At 46.8% G+C, this 15432-nt stretch overlaps 1 protein-coding gene across 1 annotated transcript in view; it reads right to left on the bottom strand.

The window, feature by feature from the left end:
• Nucleotides 1-15432, bottom strand: part of atp2a3 (ATPase sarcoplasmic/endoplasmic reticulum Ca2+ transporting 3) — a 200482-nt gene that overhangs the window by 95313 nt on the left and 89737 nt on the right. The window contains exon 6 of the mRNA XM_073053837.1: nucleotides 4213-4293. Coding sequence (XP_072909938.1) covers nucleotides 4213-4293 — 81 coding nt within the window. The remainder of the gene's footprint in view (nucleotides 1-4212; nucleotides 4294-15432) is intronic.

The following is a 15432-nucleotide window of genomic DNA, read 5'->3' as shown; positions in this document are numbered from 1 at the left end:
AGTTACCTTCTCGAACTGCAGCAATCCTTGATGTTAGGGAGAGTGCTCTAGGCCTTAGGCTCAGTGATGGTGGAGGAAGGGAGATACATTTCCAAGACAAGACGGTGTTGTGGCTTGGAGAGTAACTTCCATGTTTCCATGCTTTTGTTTTAGGTGATTGAAGTGGCGGATTTGCAAGGTACTGTCTAAGGAATTTTGGTGAGATGCTACGGAGTGTCCTGTAGTTGGAACAAACTGCTTCCACTGTGCTGCAGTGTGGGATGGTATGCCTTTCAGTGGGCTGCTGAGTCGAGTGTTGCTGAAGCTACACTCATTCAGGCAAGCGGCGGCCGTTCCATCCCGTGGACGTGGCCTCACATGGCTTGAGCCTTGTAGATGGTGGACCGGCTTTCCCAGCCTCTGACCGGCTCGTGTAGCCACGTTGGTATGAGGTTACTGCAGGTCAGTATCTGGTGAGTGAGTGCTGCTTTGTTGGAGGAGCCGTCTAATCTGATTTTTAAAAAGGAACAAAGCCTTTGATTTTCTCCTTCACAACAAACTTCAGAAATGCAAAACAAACGGGAAGACTCGGCAGTCATTTGCAGAAATTTCATGCAATTCAGCACTCCCAGATCCACATTGAATCATAGGATGTGACATTCCTTTTTCCGCTTACAATGAAGACAAGAAGCGGCTTCCCTCCAGAGCTGAGGCTGACAGAGCTACTAAGCCAAGTGCTGTGTCTGCCAATCCATGACCTCACGATGCAGGTGGCATTATTTGGAAACGTGTCTGCTTGGAAAAAGACGCTGCTATTCCTGAGAAACCGCCATCCAAAACCACTAGGAAACTGGAACTGATGGGAACCACAGGACAGGAAGAACTATTCAAGACCTTTATTTTATTAAACACACCAACGGTTTGCAAAGTTGTGCCTGCAGCCAGAACTGGGCTTTTCTACCTGGGTATTGAAAAACATCGCTAGCACTTAAACATTTTTGCCAATATTTATATTAATATTCTGTAGCTTCTCTGGGGATAGCCTGTCTTAGAGACTGGGAAGGTTTTCCAATTCAAAAGAGCAGACAGGGCAGGGGCGGGGGGCTGCCATATTGTTGCATGCCTAATTACGCACTTTTTCAGTGAGCCACTATCTAGTCAGAGCTCACCCTGCTCCTGGTGTCAGGAAGGCGTCAAATATCACACGGAGCGGCACCAACTAAAAAGCCAGCTTGTGCCTCTCCGTGGGGTCTGGAGAAGGGGGGGAGCAAACAGATTCCTTTAAGGCCTTCAGAGCTGGATGCTTTACTGGGGGTGCTGATTGTATAAAGCGAGGAGCAAGAAGGCTTCTCAAAGAAGATACGTGGTACAAGGTCAGGAATCAAGCCCGGCTGTTAGTTGATGACTGGGCATAAACGGTCAAATTCAAGGAAATCTTCTTTCAATTCCAGGTCCCTTCCTCCATGCTAATGATCCCTGACCCTAGTCACTGCAGAACAACTCAATCACCAGCATCTTCTGCCACCAGTATCCAGCAACCACGGACTCCACTGCAATCTCTCTCGTACCCCTCACAGCAGTCCAACACGGCAGCCACTTCCAGCTCGATGGAAGAAAAAGACTGCTTGCGACCAACAGCAACCAAACAGGGGAGAGATAACCACTAGGGTCTGGTCAGGGTCTGAAAGCACTAGGGTTAACAGTACCCACACGGGGTGTCTTCCTTGTCACATCCCTCGAATGATTTACAAGCTGAAGAGTGAACTCATTTTGGAACAACAGGTTACCTGAAAAATGTAGGCCTGTGGCATTCTTAGCAGAAACAGAAATAATATAGGTGTTGCCTTGAATTCTCATGCTATCAATGAGACTGTAGGTCTTTTTATTGAAGTGTGTGTGTGTGTGTGCGCGCTATGCATTTTATGTTCTGTGCACATTCCAGAACACCTGTTTCTGACTCATTACATAGGGTTGATAACCAGTATTATTTCCATTCTCCTCACTACCTCACTATCTCCAGATACAAGTACAACTTAACAGAAGTCCATTGTTAGCTTTACAAATTTGTATTCTGTCACAAAACATTTGGGTCCCACCCTATCTGAACTAATGCTATTCATTACTGAGTGTGGAATGCTGAACTACTTCACGTGACGTGCTTTTTCATTATCATGACCTGGGGTTGGGTGGACAGTGGTAGGGAGGAGGAACAGGGTTGGGAGGATGTGGTTTGTTCCTGGAAGGCCACAGCCAATATTTACCCTTCAACCGACACTGTGGTTACTATCTCAATGTTAATCGGATGAAGCTTCTGCACAGAAACTAGCTGCCATTGGACACAAACTGGAGAAGCTGCAGTGTGCTTCATGATAAGGAGGCTCTGAAAAGGAGAACAGGAAGGCAAGTCCTTGTTTTAAAAAAAATGTACATCTGTCTCTTTGTAGCGGACCTGACTGGAAGAACAGGGATGTGAGGGGTGTATGCAGGACTGCCTTGCACTCACCGCCATTCCCACTCTGCACATTCTCAGGTTGCTGGCATATGGGACCCAGACGCTGCTTTACGAGCTGAGCGTGTGGGAGGTGCTTAAGTCCTCCCCTCTGCAATCCTGAGTGTTCCATCTCCCCTTTGGCCAGGGATTCCCATGGGTTATTGGGAATATCACTGATTTTTCTAAGGCTTTAAGGAGATTTTAAATAGTTTCTTCCGGGTAACCTCTTGCCACTACAACCAGAGACTGGCCCTCACCTTGTGGGGCCTGACACCGCTAGCTGAATGTGACTGGAGAATTGACACTAAGATTGGTGCGAGAGAGCGAGAGATAGAGATAGATAGAGATTGCAGGGTTGGCGTTAAACTGTAGCCAGAGAGATTGAGAAGATGGCTGGGACAAAGACATATCCTTGCTTGACTGCATCCTGCACTGGATCTATTTAAGATAATGGGTTGCACACCAACATGCAGCAATGTGAAGTGTGGATTAAAGTCGAACAGCTCGTGTATATTGATTATTCCACCAGCTTCATGTACTTGAAGTTCCTGTGACGTGAAGCTAGTGTAATTATGAAGTAAATAGGGCCACAGCCTCACGGTGACCCAGATTCAATCCTGACCTCCGTTGCCAGCCCTGTGGAGTTTGTGGAAAGCCCTGCTTTCCTCCCTAAATCTCAAAGCCACAGGTGAATAGGCTCACCGGCCATTGTAAATTTCCGCAGTGTATGTGGGTGGGAACTGATGGGTGTGCAGGGAACTGAGTTGGAAAATAAAACTGATGCAAATTCTGAGAGGACTGTCATGGATGGTGGGCCAAATGGCCACTTTCTACTTTGTGAAAAATATGAAAAAATATATAGGCAATGTTCAATCTCTGTCTACTAGGAGTGGGTCCATACTGTGATTCTGAAGTAGTTCTTCAGCCTCTGGGAGGAGGTGGTCGAGAGAAAAGTAGGGAGAAACTTTTGGAGTTACCATGATTCATTCATGTCCTCATTAAGGCCATTAGCCACTAAACAAGAGCCATCCTGAAGCAAGACCATACTGGATTGTACATTCCAACTCTACAGGAATAACTATGCTGAAGACTTCATGGGGTGGAAACTGACCCTAGAACTGGATTGGGTCAAGCCCTGTGAAATAGAAACTACATCATGGACCACAGACAGGTCTTGACCCGAGGCTACACGACACCAGAAAGGTACTTTAGCTGGCTAGTTGCTTCCGGTCCATGCAAAACCAGGAGCCTGATGATAGAAGTCTATGTCACAACTCTATAGCTGCTGCTTTCAATCTCCAGGTGGCCATGACCCCCGATAACCTCAGCCGACGGCTCCTCAGAACAGACGAACAGAAAACAAAACTTGTGTGGGGAGGAAGGTCCTTGCGTTGAGGAGATCAAATTAGTTAAGTGTCACATACACCAGGGTACATTGAAATTTCATGGTTATGTGAAGCTCACAGAGTGTGCACGGTAATTGGAAATACAACAGTAAATACAGAGGTGAGCACAAAACAGTGTAAAGCTAGCAATGCAAACAGCACGATGCAAAGTGACTGGCAGAAACTTGGAGCAGGTGACAACCCCAATATTGGAGTAGCAATAAGTACAACTTTCTATGATCAATGAATAAAGCGATTCCAGCTGGCTTACTTCGCAGTTTCAATAATGGAAACGACCTGCAGTGTACATTAACAAACCTGGACCCGGCAGAGACAGAATCGAACCAGGATCCTCACCTGTGAGAATTGACTGGTCCACTCGCAGTGTTGTGGATTTGATGCTGATGATCCTGATGTCAGCGGGGACTTTATCACCAACTGAGAAAGAAGAAAGAAAAACACAATCAGACGAAGCCAGACGATCTGTTCCTGCAGCTAGAGATCCATATGCTCCTCCTGATTAACAGCTGTGCCGTGCGTCATCAAAAATTCACACTCATCATCATCTTGTATGAACTGAAACAGATGTGACCACTCTCAACTTACCTGGATAGGTGGGGCACCAGCTAACATCCAGACAAAAGCCAGCCTGTGTACCCGCCCAGCAACCTAACCATTCCCTCCCCTCCCCTCCCCTCCCGCCCGCCATTGGCGCAGTCATTGCAGAGCTCCCTGTCAACAATCTCTGTCTACTCCAACAGGATCTCCTCAACCAGCAACCTCTATCACCCAAGCTGGCCCTGGGGAACACACCATCTGTAGATTTCAGTCTAAGTCACACAACAAACTGATATCAAAATACACTGACGGTCCTTCACCATCAGACCTAAACCCTGGAATTCTCTCCCTGTGGGCATAGGGAGCACTTTCACTAGTGCAGCAATGTTTGAGAGACTCACTGCCATCTTGGCCCATATCCTGAAAGAAGACCAAGTCCAATGTTTCGGATCTCCACCTGTCATTTTCCTCCACTCCCCAGCAGAATCTCCCTCAAACCATCTCTCCTTGGACTAGCCATGCCTTTACTGGACTACTGGCATCTCATCGGATGACAGCTCACTCAATCTTTTTCACCAAACTAAAATTCATAATAAAATAATTACAAGAACAATCTGTGAAATGACTTTTCATTCTTACATTTACATGCCAACAGGAGTGCATCAGGACAGACAGCAACAGCTAAGGGCACTGGTCCAGCCACTCCTAACCACTTCACTCTGCAGCTGAATGACTTGCCAATAACGTGCATGAACTCCATCTTATATGGGTTGGACAAAATGGCAGAAGGTAGCAGTTTACGTAAGGCTAAAGAACGAAATATAACCAATTAGCAGTACAATTAATGCCCAGTTCCCAAGAGGAAACATTGCAGAATTCTGTTCACATGGGCTGAACCAAATGGACACTAATAGTAAATTACCAAATGTTCCCTTTTTCAAACTTACTGGCAAAAAAATATTCTCAGGGTTTGCAAACCCTGCTCATTTCTGCTCAAAAATGAAGCCTGAATGACTATGGCCCTCAGATAGCAGGCACCCCTGAGATAACATCAGGGCTGGTGGACTCTGTCAAACATGCAGATGGCCTACATTCGTATATCGCTTCTAACACATTTTCCTGCCTGCTATATTTACTTCATGAAATCTGCGCAGGAAATAATACGCAAAAATAATTCAAGCTAATGAAAAGGTGAATATACAGAGTTAATGTAAGCCATCAAAAGTAGCATCATCTGGCTTAAACAACACACACACAAAATGCCGGTGGAACGCAGCAGGCCAGGCAGCATCTATAGGGAGAAGCGCTGTCGACGTTTCGGGCCGAGACCCTTCGTGACTGTGGAAAGCGGCCAGTGAGTGAGTGGCCAGTGAAGGAGTGGAGATTCGAGAGGTTTCAACAAGAAGAGGTGGAGGACGAGCTTCACTCCAAGTGAGGTAAGGCCGGGTAAGTTCCTTTCAAAGGAGAAAGTTTCAAAAGTTGAGGCAAGTATTGGGTAGGTCATGGCAGCTGAGATCGGCCCCGTGGTTTGTACATCCTGCAGCATGTGGGAAATCAGGGATACTTCCAGTGTCCCTGACGACTATGTGTGCAGGAAGTGTGTCCAACTGCAGCTTCTGGAGCGTCTGGAGCTGCAATTGGATTCATACTGGAGCATCCGCGATGCTGAGAAAGTCGTGAATAACACGTTCAGTGAGTTGGCCACACCACAGGTAAAGGCTACACAGGCAGAAAGGGAAGGGGTGGCCACTAGACAGCGTAGCAGTAGGCAGGTAGTGCAGGAGTCCCCTGAGGTCATCTCCCTCCTAAACAGATATACTGTTTTGGATACTGTTGGGGGAGATGTCTCATCAGGGGAAGGCAGCAGCAGCCGAGTTCATTGCACTATGGGTGGCTCTGCGGCACAGGAGGGAAGGAAAAGGAGTGAGAGAGCTATAGTGATCGGGGATTCGATTGTAAGGGGAATAGATAGGCGTTTCTGCGGCCGCAAACGAGACTCCAGGATGGTATGTTGCCTCCCTGGTGCAAGGGTCAAGGATGTCTCTGAGCGGCTGCAGGACATTCTGGAATGGGAGGGTGAACAGCCAGTGGTCGTGGTGCACATAGGTACCAACGATATAGGTAAAAAATGGGATGAGGTCCTACAAGGTGAATTTAGGGAGTTAGGAGATAAACTAAAAAGTAGGACCACAAAGGTAATAATCTCTGGATTACTACCAGTGCCACATGCTAGTCAGAGTAGAAATAGGAGGATATTTCAGATGAATACGTGGCTTGAAAATTGGTGCAAGGGGGAGGGATTCAAATTTCTGGGGCATTGGAACCAGTTCTGGGGGAGGTGGGACCGGTATAAACAGGACGGTCTGCATCTGAGCTGGACTGGAACCAATGTCCTAGGGGGAGCGTTTGCTACTGCTGTTCAGGAGGCTTTAAACTAATGTGGCAGGGGGATGGGAACAAGTGCAGAGAGACAGGGGTGTAAAATGAGGGTAGAAGCAAAAAGTATTAAGGTGAAAAGTAAAAGTGGCAGGCAGGCAAATCCAGGGCAAAAAGCAAAAAGGGCCACTTTTCAACATAATTGTATAAGGTTCTAAGAGTGTTGTAAAAACAAGCCTGAAGGCTTTGTGTGTCAATGCGAGGAGCATTCGTAACAAGGTGGATGAATTGAATGTGCAGATCGTTATAAATGACAATGATATTGTTGGGATCACAGAGACATGGCTCCAGGGTGACCAAGGATGGGAGCTCAACATCCAGGGATATTCAATATTCAGGAGGGATAGACAGGAAAGAAAAGGAGGTGGGGTAGCATTGCTGGTTAGAGAGGAGATTAACGCAATAGAAAAGGACATTAGCCTGGAGGATGTGGAATCGATATGGGTAGAGCTGCATAACACTAAGGGGCAGAAAATGCTGGTGGGAGTTGTGTACAGGCCACCTAACAGTAGTAGTGAGGTTGGGGATGGCATTAAACAGGAAATTAGAAATGCGTGCAATAAAGGAACAGTAGTTATAATGGGTGACTTCAATCTACATATAGATTGGGTGAACCAAATTGGTAAGGGTGCCGAGGAAGAGGATTTCTTGGGATGTATGCGGGATGGTTTTCTGAACCAACATGTCGAGGAACCAACTAGAGAGCAGGCCATTCTAGATTGGGTATTGAGCAATGAGGAAGGGTTAGTTAGCAATCTTGTTGTGCGAGGCCCCTTGGGTAAGAGTGACCATAATATCGTGGAATTCTTCATTAAGATGGAGAGTGACATAGTTAATTCAGAAACAAAGGTTCTGAACTTAAAGAAGGGTAACTTTGAAGGTATGAGACGTGAATTAGCTAAGATAGACTGGCAAATGATAATTAAAGGGTTGACGGTGGATATGCAATGGCAAGCATTTAAAGATCGCATGGGTGAACTACAACAATTGTTCATCCCAGTTTGTCAAAAGAATAAACCAGGGAAGGTAGTGCACCCGTGGCTGACAAGGGAAATTAGGGATAGTATCAAGTCCAAAGAAGAAACATATAAATTAGCAAAAAAAAGCGGCACACCTGAGGACTGGGAGAAATTCAGAGACCAGCAGAGGAGGACAAAGGGCTTAATTAGGAAAGGGAAAAAAGTTATGAGAGAAAGCTGGCAGGGAACATAAAAACTGACTGTAAAAGCTTTTATACCGTGAAAAGAAAAAGATTGGTCAAGACAAATGTAGGTCCTTTCCAGTCAGAAACAGGTGAATTGATCATAGGGAACAAAGACATGGCAGACCAATTGAATAACTACTTTGGTTCTGTCTTCACTAAGGAGGACATAAATAATCTTCCGGAAATAGGAAGGGACCGAGTGTCTAGTGAGATGGAGGAACTGAGGGAAATACATGTTAGTAGGGAAGTGGTGTTAGGTAAATTGAAGGGATTAAAGGTAGACAAAAACACAGGGCCAGATGGTCTGCATCCCAGAGTGCTTAAGGAAGTAGCCCAAGAAATAGTGGATGCATTAGTGATAATTTTTCAAAACTCCTTAGATTCTGGATTCATTCCTGAGGATTGGAGGGTGGCTAATGTAACCCCACTTTTTAAAAAAGGAGGGAGAGAGAAACCGGGGAATTATAGACCGGTTAGTCTGACATTGGTGGTGGGGAAAATGCTAGAGTCGGTCATCAAAGATGTGATAACAGCACATTTGAAAAGAGGTGAAATCATCGGACAAAGTCAGCATGGATTTGTGAAAGGAAAATCATGTCTGACGAATCTTATAGAATTTTTTGAAGATGTAACTAGTAGAATGGATGGGGAGAGCCAGTGGATGTGGTATATTTTGATTTTCAAAAGGCTTTTGACAAGGTCTCACACAGGAGATTAGTGTGTAAACTTAAAGCACACGATATTGGGGATATGGTATTGATGTGGATAGAGAATTGGTTGGCAGATAGGAACAAAGGGTGGGAGTAAACGGGACCTTTTCAGAATGGCAGGCAGTGACTAGTGGGGTACCACAAGGCTCAGTGCTGGGACCCCAGTTGTTTACAATATATATTAATAATTTAGACGAGGAAATTAAATGCAGCATCTCCAAGTTTGCGGATGACATGAAGCTGGGCGGCGGTGTTAGCTGTGAGGAGGATGCTAAGAGGATGCAGGGTGACTTGGATAGGTTAGGTGAGTGGGCAAATTCATGGCAGATGCAATTTAATGTGGATAAATGTGAGGTTATCCACCTTGGTTGCAAGAACAGGAAAACAGATTATTATCTGAATGGTGGCCAATTAGGAAAAGGGGAGATGCAACGAGACCTGGGTGTCATTGTACACCAGTCATTGAAGGTGGGCATGCAGGTACAGCAGGCGGTGAAAAAGGCAAATGGTATGTTGGCATTCATAGCAAAAGGATTTGAGTACAGGAGCAGGGAGGTTCTACTGCAGTTGTACAAGGCCTTGGTGAGACTGCACCTAGAATATTGTGTGCAGTTTTGGTCCCCTAATCTGAGGAAAGACATTCTTGCTATACAGGGAGTACAGAGAAGGTTCACCAGATTGATTCCTGGGATGGCAGGACTTTCATGTGAAGAAAGACTGGATCGACTAGGCTTATACTCACTAGAATTTAGAAGATTGAGGGGGGATCTTATTGAAATGTATAAAATTCTAAAGGGATTGGAAAGGCTAGATGCAGGAAGATTGTTTCTGATATTGGGGAAGTCCAGAACGAGGGGTCACAGTTTAAGGATAAAGGGGAAGCCTTTTAGGACCGAGATGAGGAAAAGCTTCTTCACACAGTGAGTGGTGAATCTGTGGAATTCTCTGCCACAGGAAACAGATGAGGCTGGTTCATTGGCTATATTTAAGAGGGAGTTAGATATGGCCTTTGTGGCTAAAGGGATCGGGGTATGGAGAGAAAGCAGGTACAGGGTTCTGAGCTGGATGATCAGCCATGATCATACTGAATGGCGGTGCAGGCTCGAAGGGCCGAATGGCCTACTCCTGCACATATTTTCTATGTCTCTATAAAACGTTGACAGTGCTTCTCTCTATAGATGCTGCCTGGCCTGCTGTGTTCCACCAGCATTTTGTGTGTTGTTGTTGTTTGAATTTCCAGCATCTGCAGATTTCCTCGTGTTTACCATCTGGCTTACTTCAAACTCCATTGCACATTACTGTGACCTAAAAAGAATCCAAAAAAAAGTTTGAGGTCAAAAGCAGGGAGAGGGGCTGTCAGTAAAGCTGACAGTCAGCAACCATTGGCTGAAGGATAGATCCTGGTTTGCTGGGGAGGAGGTTACTGCACAATGAGAGGGAGAGGGATAGATGCACAAAACCTTATTGGCAGAGGACTTTATGGCAGGAATCAATTCCATTGCCCTGCTTGTTTCCAACCGCTGTGCAGATTTTTCCTTGTCCCTGTGGCCCCCACTACCTCTTCTCTTTCCCCTCCCCCTCTCTCAGGCTATTCATCACCTTTGCTCGGGATCGTCTCCCCTTCCAGCTACCCCATGGTCAACTGACCGCTCCTATCAGATTCCACCAATTTGACCTCTTTGCCTCTTTCGCTTATTACATCGGTCCCACTTACCCACCTTCTCCCCTCACCTGGAGTCACCCATCTCATGCAAGCTCATGCTCCTCTGTATTATTCTAGCCTCTGGCCCCTTCCTTCCCAGTCCCAATGAAGGGACTCAGCCTGAAACATCGACAGTTTGTTTCCCTCCATAGGTGCTGCCAGACCTGCTCAATTCCTCCAGCACTTAGTGTCTGTCAGTCCTTCCGGCATCTGCAGCCTATGTTTTGTGTCAGGTGATGTTTCCTTTCCTACCTGCATCCTGTTACCTATTGAAGTTACAATGGAAACGGTTTTGAGTCACTGGGAGAAAGGCTAGATTACTCTGGACCAGCTGTGCGACCTGTGGCTGTCTCTCTGTAATTACATCAAAGTCCAGCTCTCAGACCCTCCTCCCCCAGAGGGTTATACAGGTGAGGCAGGGAACACAGAAGTAAGGATGGGCATATCCTGAACTTCAGTTCTGGATCAGCCCAATGGCCTTCAAAGCCTTGCTGGGATAATGACCTTTGGCCAAAGGATTTATCCACTCCACTGCCTTGAACAGAGATACACCAGTCTTCACTGGAATAACCTTGAGGGTTGAACAGAGTGCAGACAGCCCCTCTCCTCAGATACAGGCGGAGCAGTGAGGGAAATCCCTGGTCAGGGTGAGCCCAGATACAGGCGGAGCAGTGAGGGAAATCCCTGGTCAGGGTGAGCCCAGATACAGGCGGAGCAGTGAGGGAAATCCCTGGTCAGGGTGAGCCCAGATACAGGCGGAGCAGTGAGGGAAATCCCTGGTCAGGGTGAGCCCAGATACAGGCGGAGCAGTGAGGGAAATCCCTGGTCAGGGTGAGCCCAGATACAGGCGGAGCAGTGAGGGAAATCCCTGGTCAGGGTGAGCCCAGATACAGGCGGAGCAGTGAGGGAAATCCCTGGTCAGGGTGAGCCCAGATACAGGCGGAGCAGTGAGGGAAATCCCTGGTCAGGGTGAGCCCAGATACAGGCGGAGCAGTGAGGGAAATCCCTGGTCAGGGTGAGCCCAGATACAGGCGGAGCAGTGAGGGAAATCCCTGGTCAGGGTGAGCCCAGATACAGGCGGAGCAGTGAGGGAAATCCCTGGTCAGATCAGGGTAGGGCCAATTGCTGCCTTGCTCTCAGGGTTGAGAGATTTTGGATGGGGTGTGAGATCTGAAGACTGAGAGGTGGAAAGACATAGGTGTGATTTCACTGAATGCAGGGGGAAGGGGTATTGGTGGTAGGGTGGGGAGGATTCAGGATCCCAGTGCTGGGTGGGGAACAGTCAGAGGCCCCGAGAAATCACAGTTGTGCAAAGATGCCACTGCTGCCGTCAATGCCCAGTGACGTGTCTCAGATCCACGTGGAGGACCTCCCCATCGTTGTCATTTCCTTCTTATATCACATAAAGAGCTTTCAGCCCATCAGTCTATGCCGGCTCATGATACAATCCCATTCCATGCAACTTGCCCATTGAAACCTCACTGATTCTCCTGCCACTGGGGGAGTTTGAAAGTGTAGGTGGGTGGGAAAGAGCGTACACATGCAAACATGACTGATTCTTGCAAATTTGCGACTGGCCCGAGCAGCTGAAGAAATTAATTTCCATCTACAGTGGAGTATTACATAAATGCAAAGTTGTTGTATACGAATGGGACCCAAGCTAATCAGAATGGCTGGTTCTGGGAACTTCACTAAAACATTTAACGCAAGATAGCCTCCCTGACAGAATTCATTTATTTTACTGCAGCCTTCCTCTTTCTGTAATATCACATCCACATTTCCCCATCTCACTGTCTGAATGAGACTCAGTTACAAATAAGGGAAAATATGCAGATGCTGGAAATCCAAAGTAACACACACAAAATGCTGGAGGAATGCCCACAGGCCAGGCAGCATCTAGGGAAATGAGTAAAGAGTCGACGTTTCGGGCCGAGACCCTTTCATCAGGCTTAGTTACTGTTGGCTACGTAACAGCACGCCAATTTCATGTCGGGTGGTTACGGCTGAAGGACAAAGAAGCACCTTTCACTCCGGCTGCCCGTGCTGAGCCACCAGCTGAAGGAACAGCGTTGTCTACCAGTCACAACACAGTCCTCTTGCCAAGTGCATGAACACACACTTTTTCTCTTTGGAAACTTGTTTTAACACAACAAGCAATGTTTATGCAAGTGAGGTTTCCTATCACAGTAGGTTCGAAGGATGGAATTCAGCCTGCAAAATCTAAATCATGCATTGTTCTCCTGAAGCAGGTCAGTAAATCCCTCATTACTCATCAACCAGCTAATTGCGCCAACATCTCACTTCCTTGATCTTTAATCACTTTCAACTGAAATTCCCATAAACAGTGAACAAACAGCCACTGTGTGGTAATACCTGCACAGTATAATGTTTTGTGGAACAGTGCAGACTGCAGGCCCAAAGCAGCTGATTCTGTGATTTAAACACAAGTGTTGTTTTTAAATGGGGTGATCAACCACCGGCAAGGTGGTAGATCACCCAGGTAACCTGGCACAGCAACAGGACTGTCTCTGCAATAACCCACGCTGCATGGTTTCCTTGGCAGCAAGCAGGCAAACCAATTGTGGAGACTCAATGTGTACGTAACCTTGGGCTTGGCCAAACCCAAAGAGCAGTGAGCAACGTGGGAGGCTGGGTGCAGCAAGGCAGCTCTCCCACAGACGGCAGGCTAGCTAGCTGCTCAGCTGGTTTGGACACAAATACCAACTGTTAGTCCCACCCTTGATTTTGATACTATAGAATTCTGCTTGTTTACATTGGGAGGAGGATTCCACCCTTAGGGATAAACAATTACACAGCTTCTGTGGCTAGAAAACCACTTTCCAGACTAGTTTCTGGCTGTGAAGGTTTCCCTGGCAACAGAGAAGTTTGTGCCAACCAGGAAAGGACAAACTGGATCAAAGGTTTGTCTGAAACAGTGGGGGAATCTCTTGGGGCAAACACCAGATAACAAAAAAAGCCCAGCCCTTCCACCCCCCACTGCAGCTCTGTGGGAAACTGCCTGACCCACCACCATACAGCACATTCCACGCACCCCCTCCCAACCCTGTGGTTCCCCCAGGAGGCAGGAATCAGAGGTGGCAGCAAGCAGAGAAAGTATCTTTCACGGCCTCAGAGTACTGCATAGACTGGTGCAGCATTAGGAAACAACATATTTGTGGGTATAGGCTGCAGAAGGCATCTTCAGGTTGAAACTCTGTGTGACAGCTTAGTGTCCAGCAGTTAAACCAACGCATGGCTAGGGTCCAGAAGTGTTAGATCATGCACTCGTTAGACATTTTTTTTTAAGTGGCCCAATCCGATCATTTTCAGGGGTTGGTCAATCAAGAAACGTATGGTCATCAGCCCTGATGAAGGGTCTTGGCCTGAAACGTTGACTGTACTCTTTTCCATACATGCTGCCTGGCCTGCTGAGTTCTCTAGCATTTTGTGTGTGTTGCTTGGATTTCCAGCATCTGCAGATTTTCTTGTGTTTGTGGTAAACATTACAAACCTTTAAATCACACCACCGCAGTTTGTGGGAGTGAATCTCTCCCAGCCTCCGCACACCAGGGTCATCCAATGATATATTATCCTCAAGGAAAGCCCTGGGATAATAGTGAACAGCACAGTGAGCTCACGTTGACAGCCCTGGGATAATGGTGAACAGCACAGTGAGCTCACGTTGACAGCCCTGGGATAATGGTGAACAGCACAGTGAGCTCACGTTGACAGCCCTGGGATAATGGTGAACAGCACAGTGAGCTCACGTTGACAGCCCTGGGATAATAGTGAACAGCACAGTGAGCTCACGTTGACAGCCCTGGGATAATGGTGAACAGCACAGTGAACAATGTATTTGAGGTGATATTTGTTGAGTTAAGAACATCTCATAGTTCTTTTCAATACAGTAGTCATAAAGTAGATTAATGTTGTTTTAGCACCACATCCAAGAAGGCTTGCGTCTCAGATTTATTTACGTGGCCCATTTTACTGTCATTTATGGAGTTTGTTTGCCTGGCGAAGGCACTCCTGAAAAAGTTCAAAATTCAAAAACAACTCAGGTTTGTGACTAAAAGGTGAAGAATGTCCTTATTTTGAAAATGAGTGACTCCCGTAACAGCCCCCTTGCAAACCACAGGAAGGTATGCAGAGAAACAGTCAGTATTGACCATTTTCACCATATTCACTCACTGAAATAAACCAGCGAACACTGATATAACAAGCAGGATACAACGGACAATAACCTGCCCTGTTATGTTGAGCCACCTGCAGGTAACAATGGAAGGTGTAGGTGAATGATAGATGGGTGTACAATCATTGAAAAGTGTTTAAGTCGTGAATACACAGCGCAGTTTAGGGGCTTGAGGTTTGAACCATTAAGTCATCTGGCAGGTGCACAGTGACCAGGAAGCCATGTATTCTTTTTCTCCCAGACTCACCCATTTGGGTGTAACATTTGCAGAATCATGTTCACCCACCCTGTGCGGGGTTCCCTGTTGCCATGGAAATGCTGCTCGCTTATATTCTGCTGCTCAGAGCAGCACGTTAGTCTAAAGATGCAACAACACCAACAGTAGCTCAGGTTTTATAGTCACTGTCCCAGGCGACAGACATGGCAGCTTCTTCTGCACTTCAGTACCCGTGACAATAATGAACCGATTCACAAACATGAGACTCTGCAAATCTTGAGCAACACAAAAAAAAATGCTGGAGGAACTCAACATGTCAGGCAGCAACTATGGACCGGAATAAACTCTTATAAGCCAAGACCATTCATGGCTCCTGACGAGAGGTTTTGGCCCGAAACTTCAACTGGTCTATTCTCCCCCGTAGTCTGCCTGACCTGTTGAGTTCCTCCGGTATTTGCTGTGTGTTGCCCAGCCTCAGACGCAACTTGGTGACGTAGTGTGGTAAGGGGAAGCAATATCCCATCAGGCTGAGAGGGTCCACTGCCACTGACTATTTCA

The sequence above is a fragment of the Hemitrygon akajei genome, chromosome 8 (genome assembly GCF_048418815.1).
Source record: "Hemitrygon akajei chromosome 8, sHemAka1.3, whole genome shotgun sequence".
Taxonomy (NCBI): domain Eukaryota; kingdom Metazoa; phylum Chordata; class Chondrichthyes; order Myliobatiformes; family Dasyatidae; genus Hemitrygon; species Hemitrygon akajei.
Note: the sequence above shows the minus strand (reverse complement) of the source record. Positions and strands in the feature narration are given on the sequence as shown.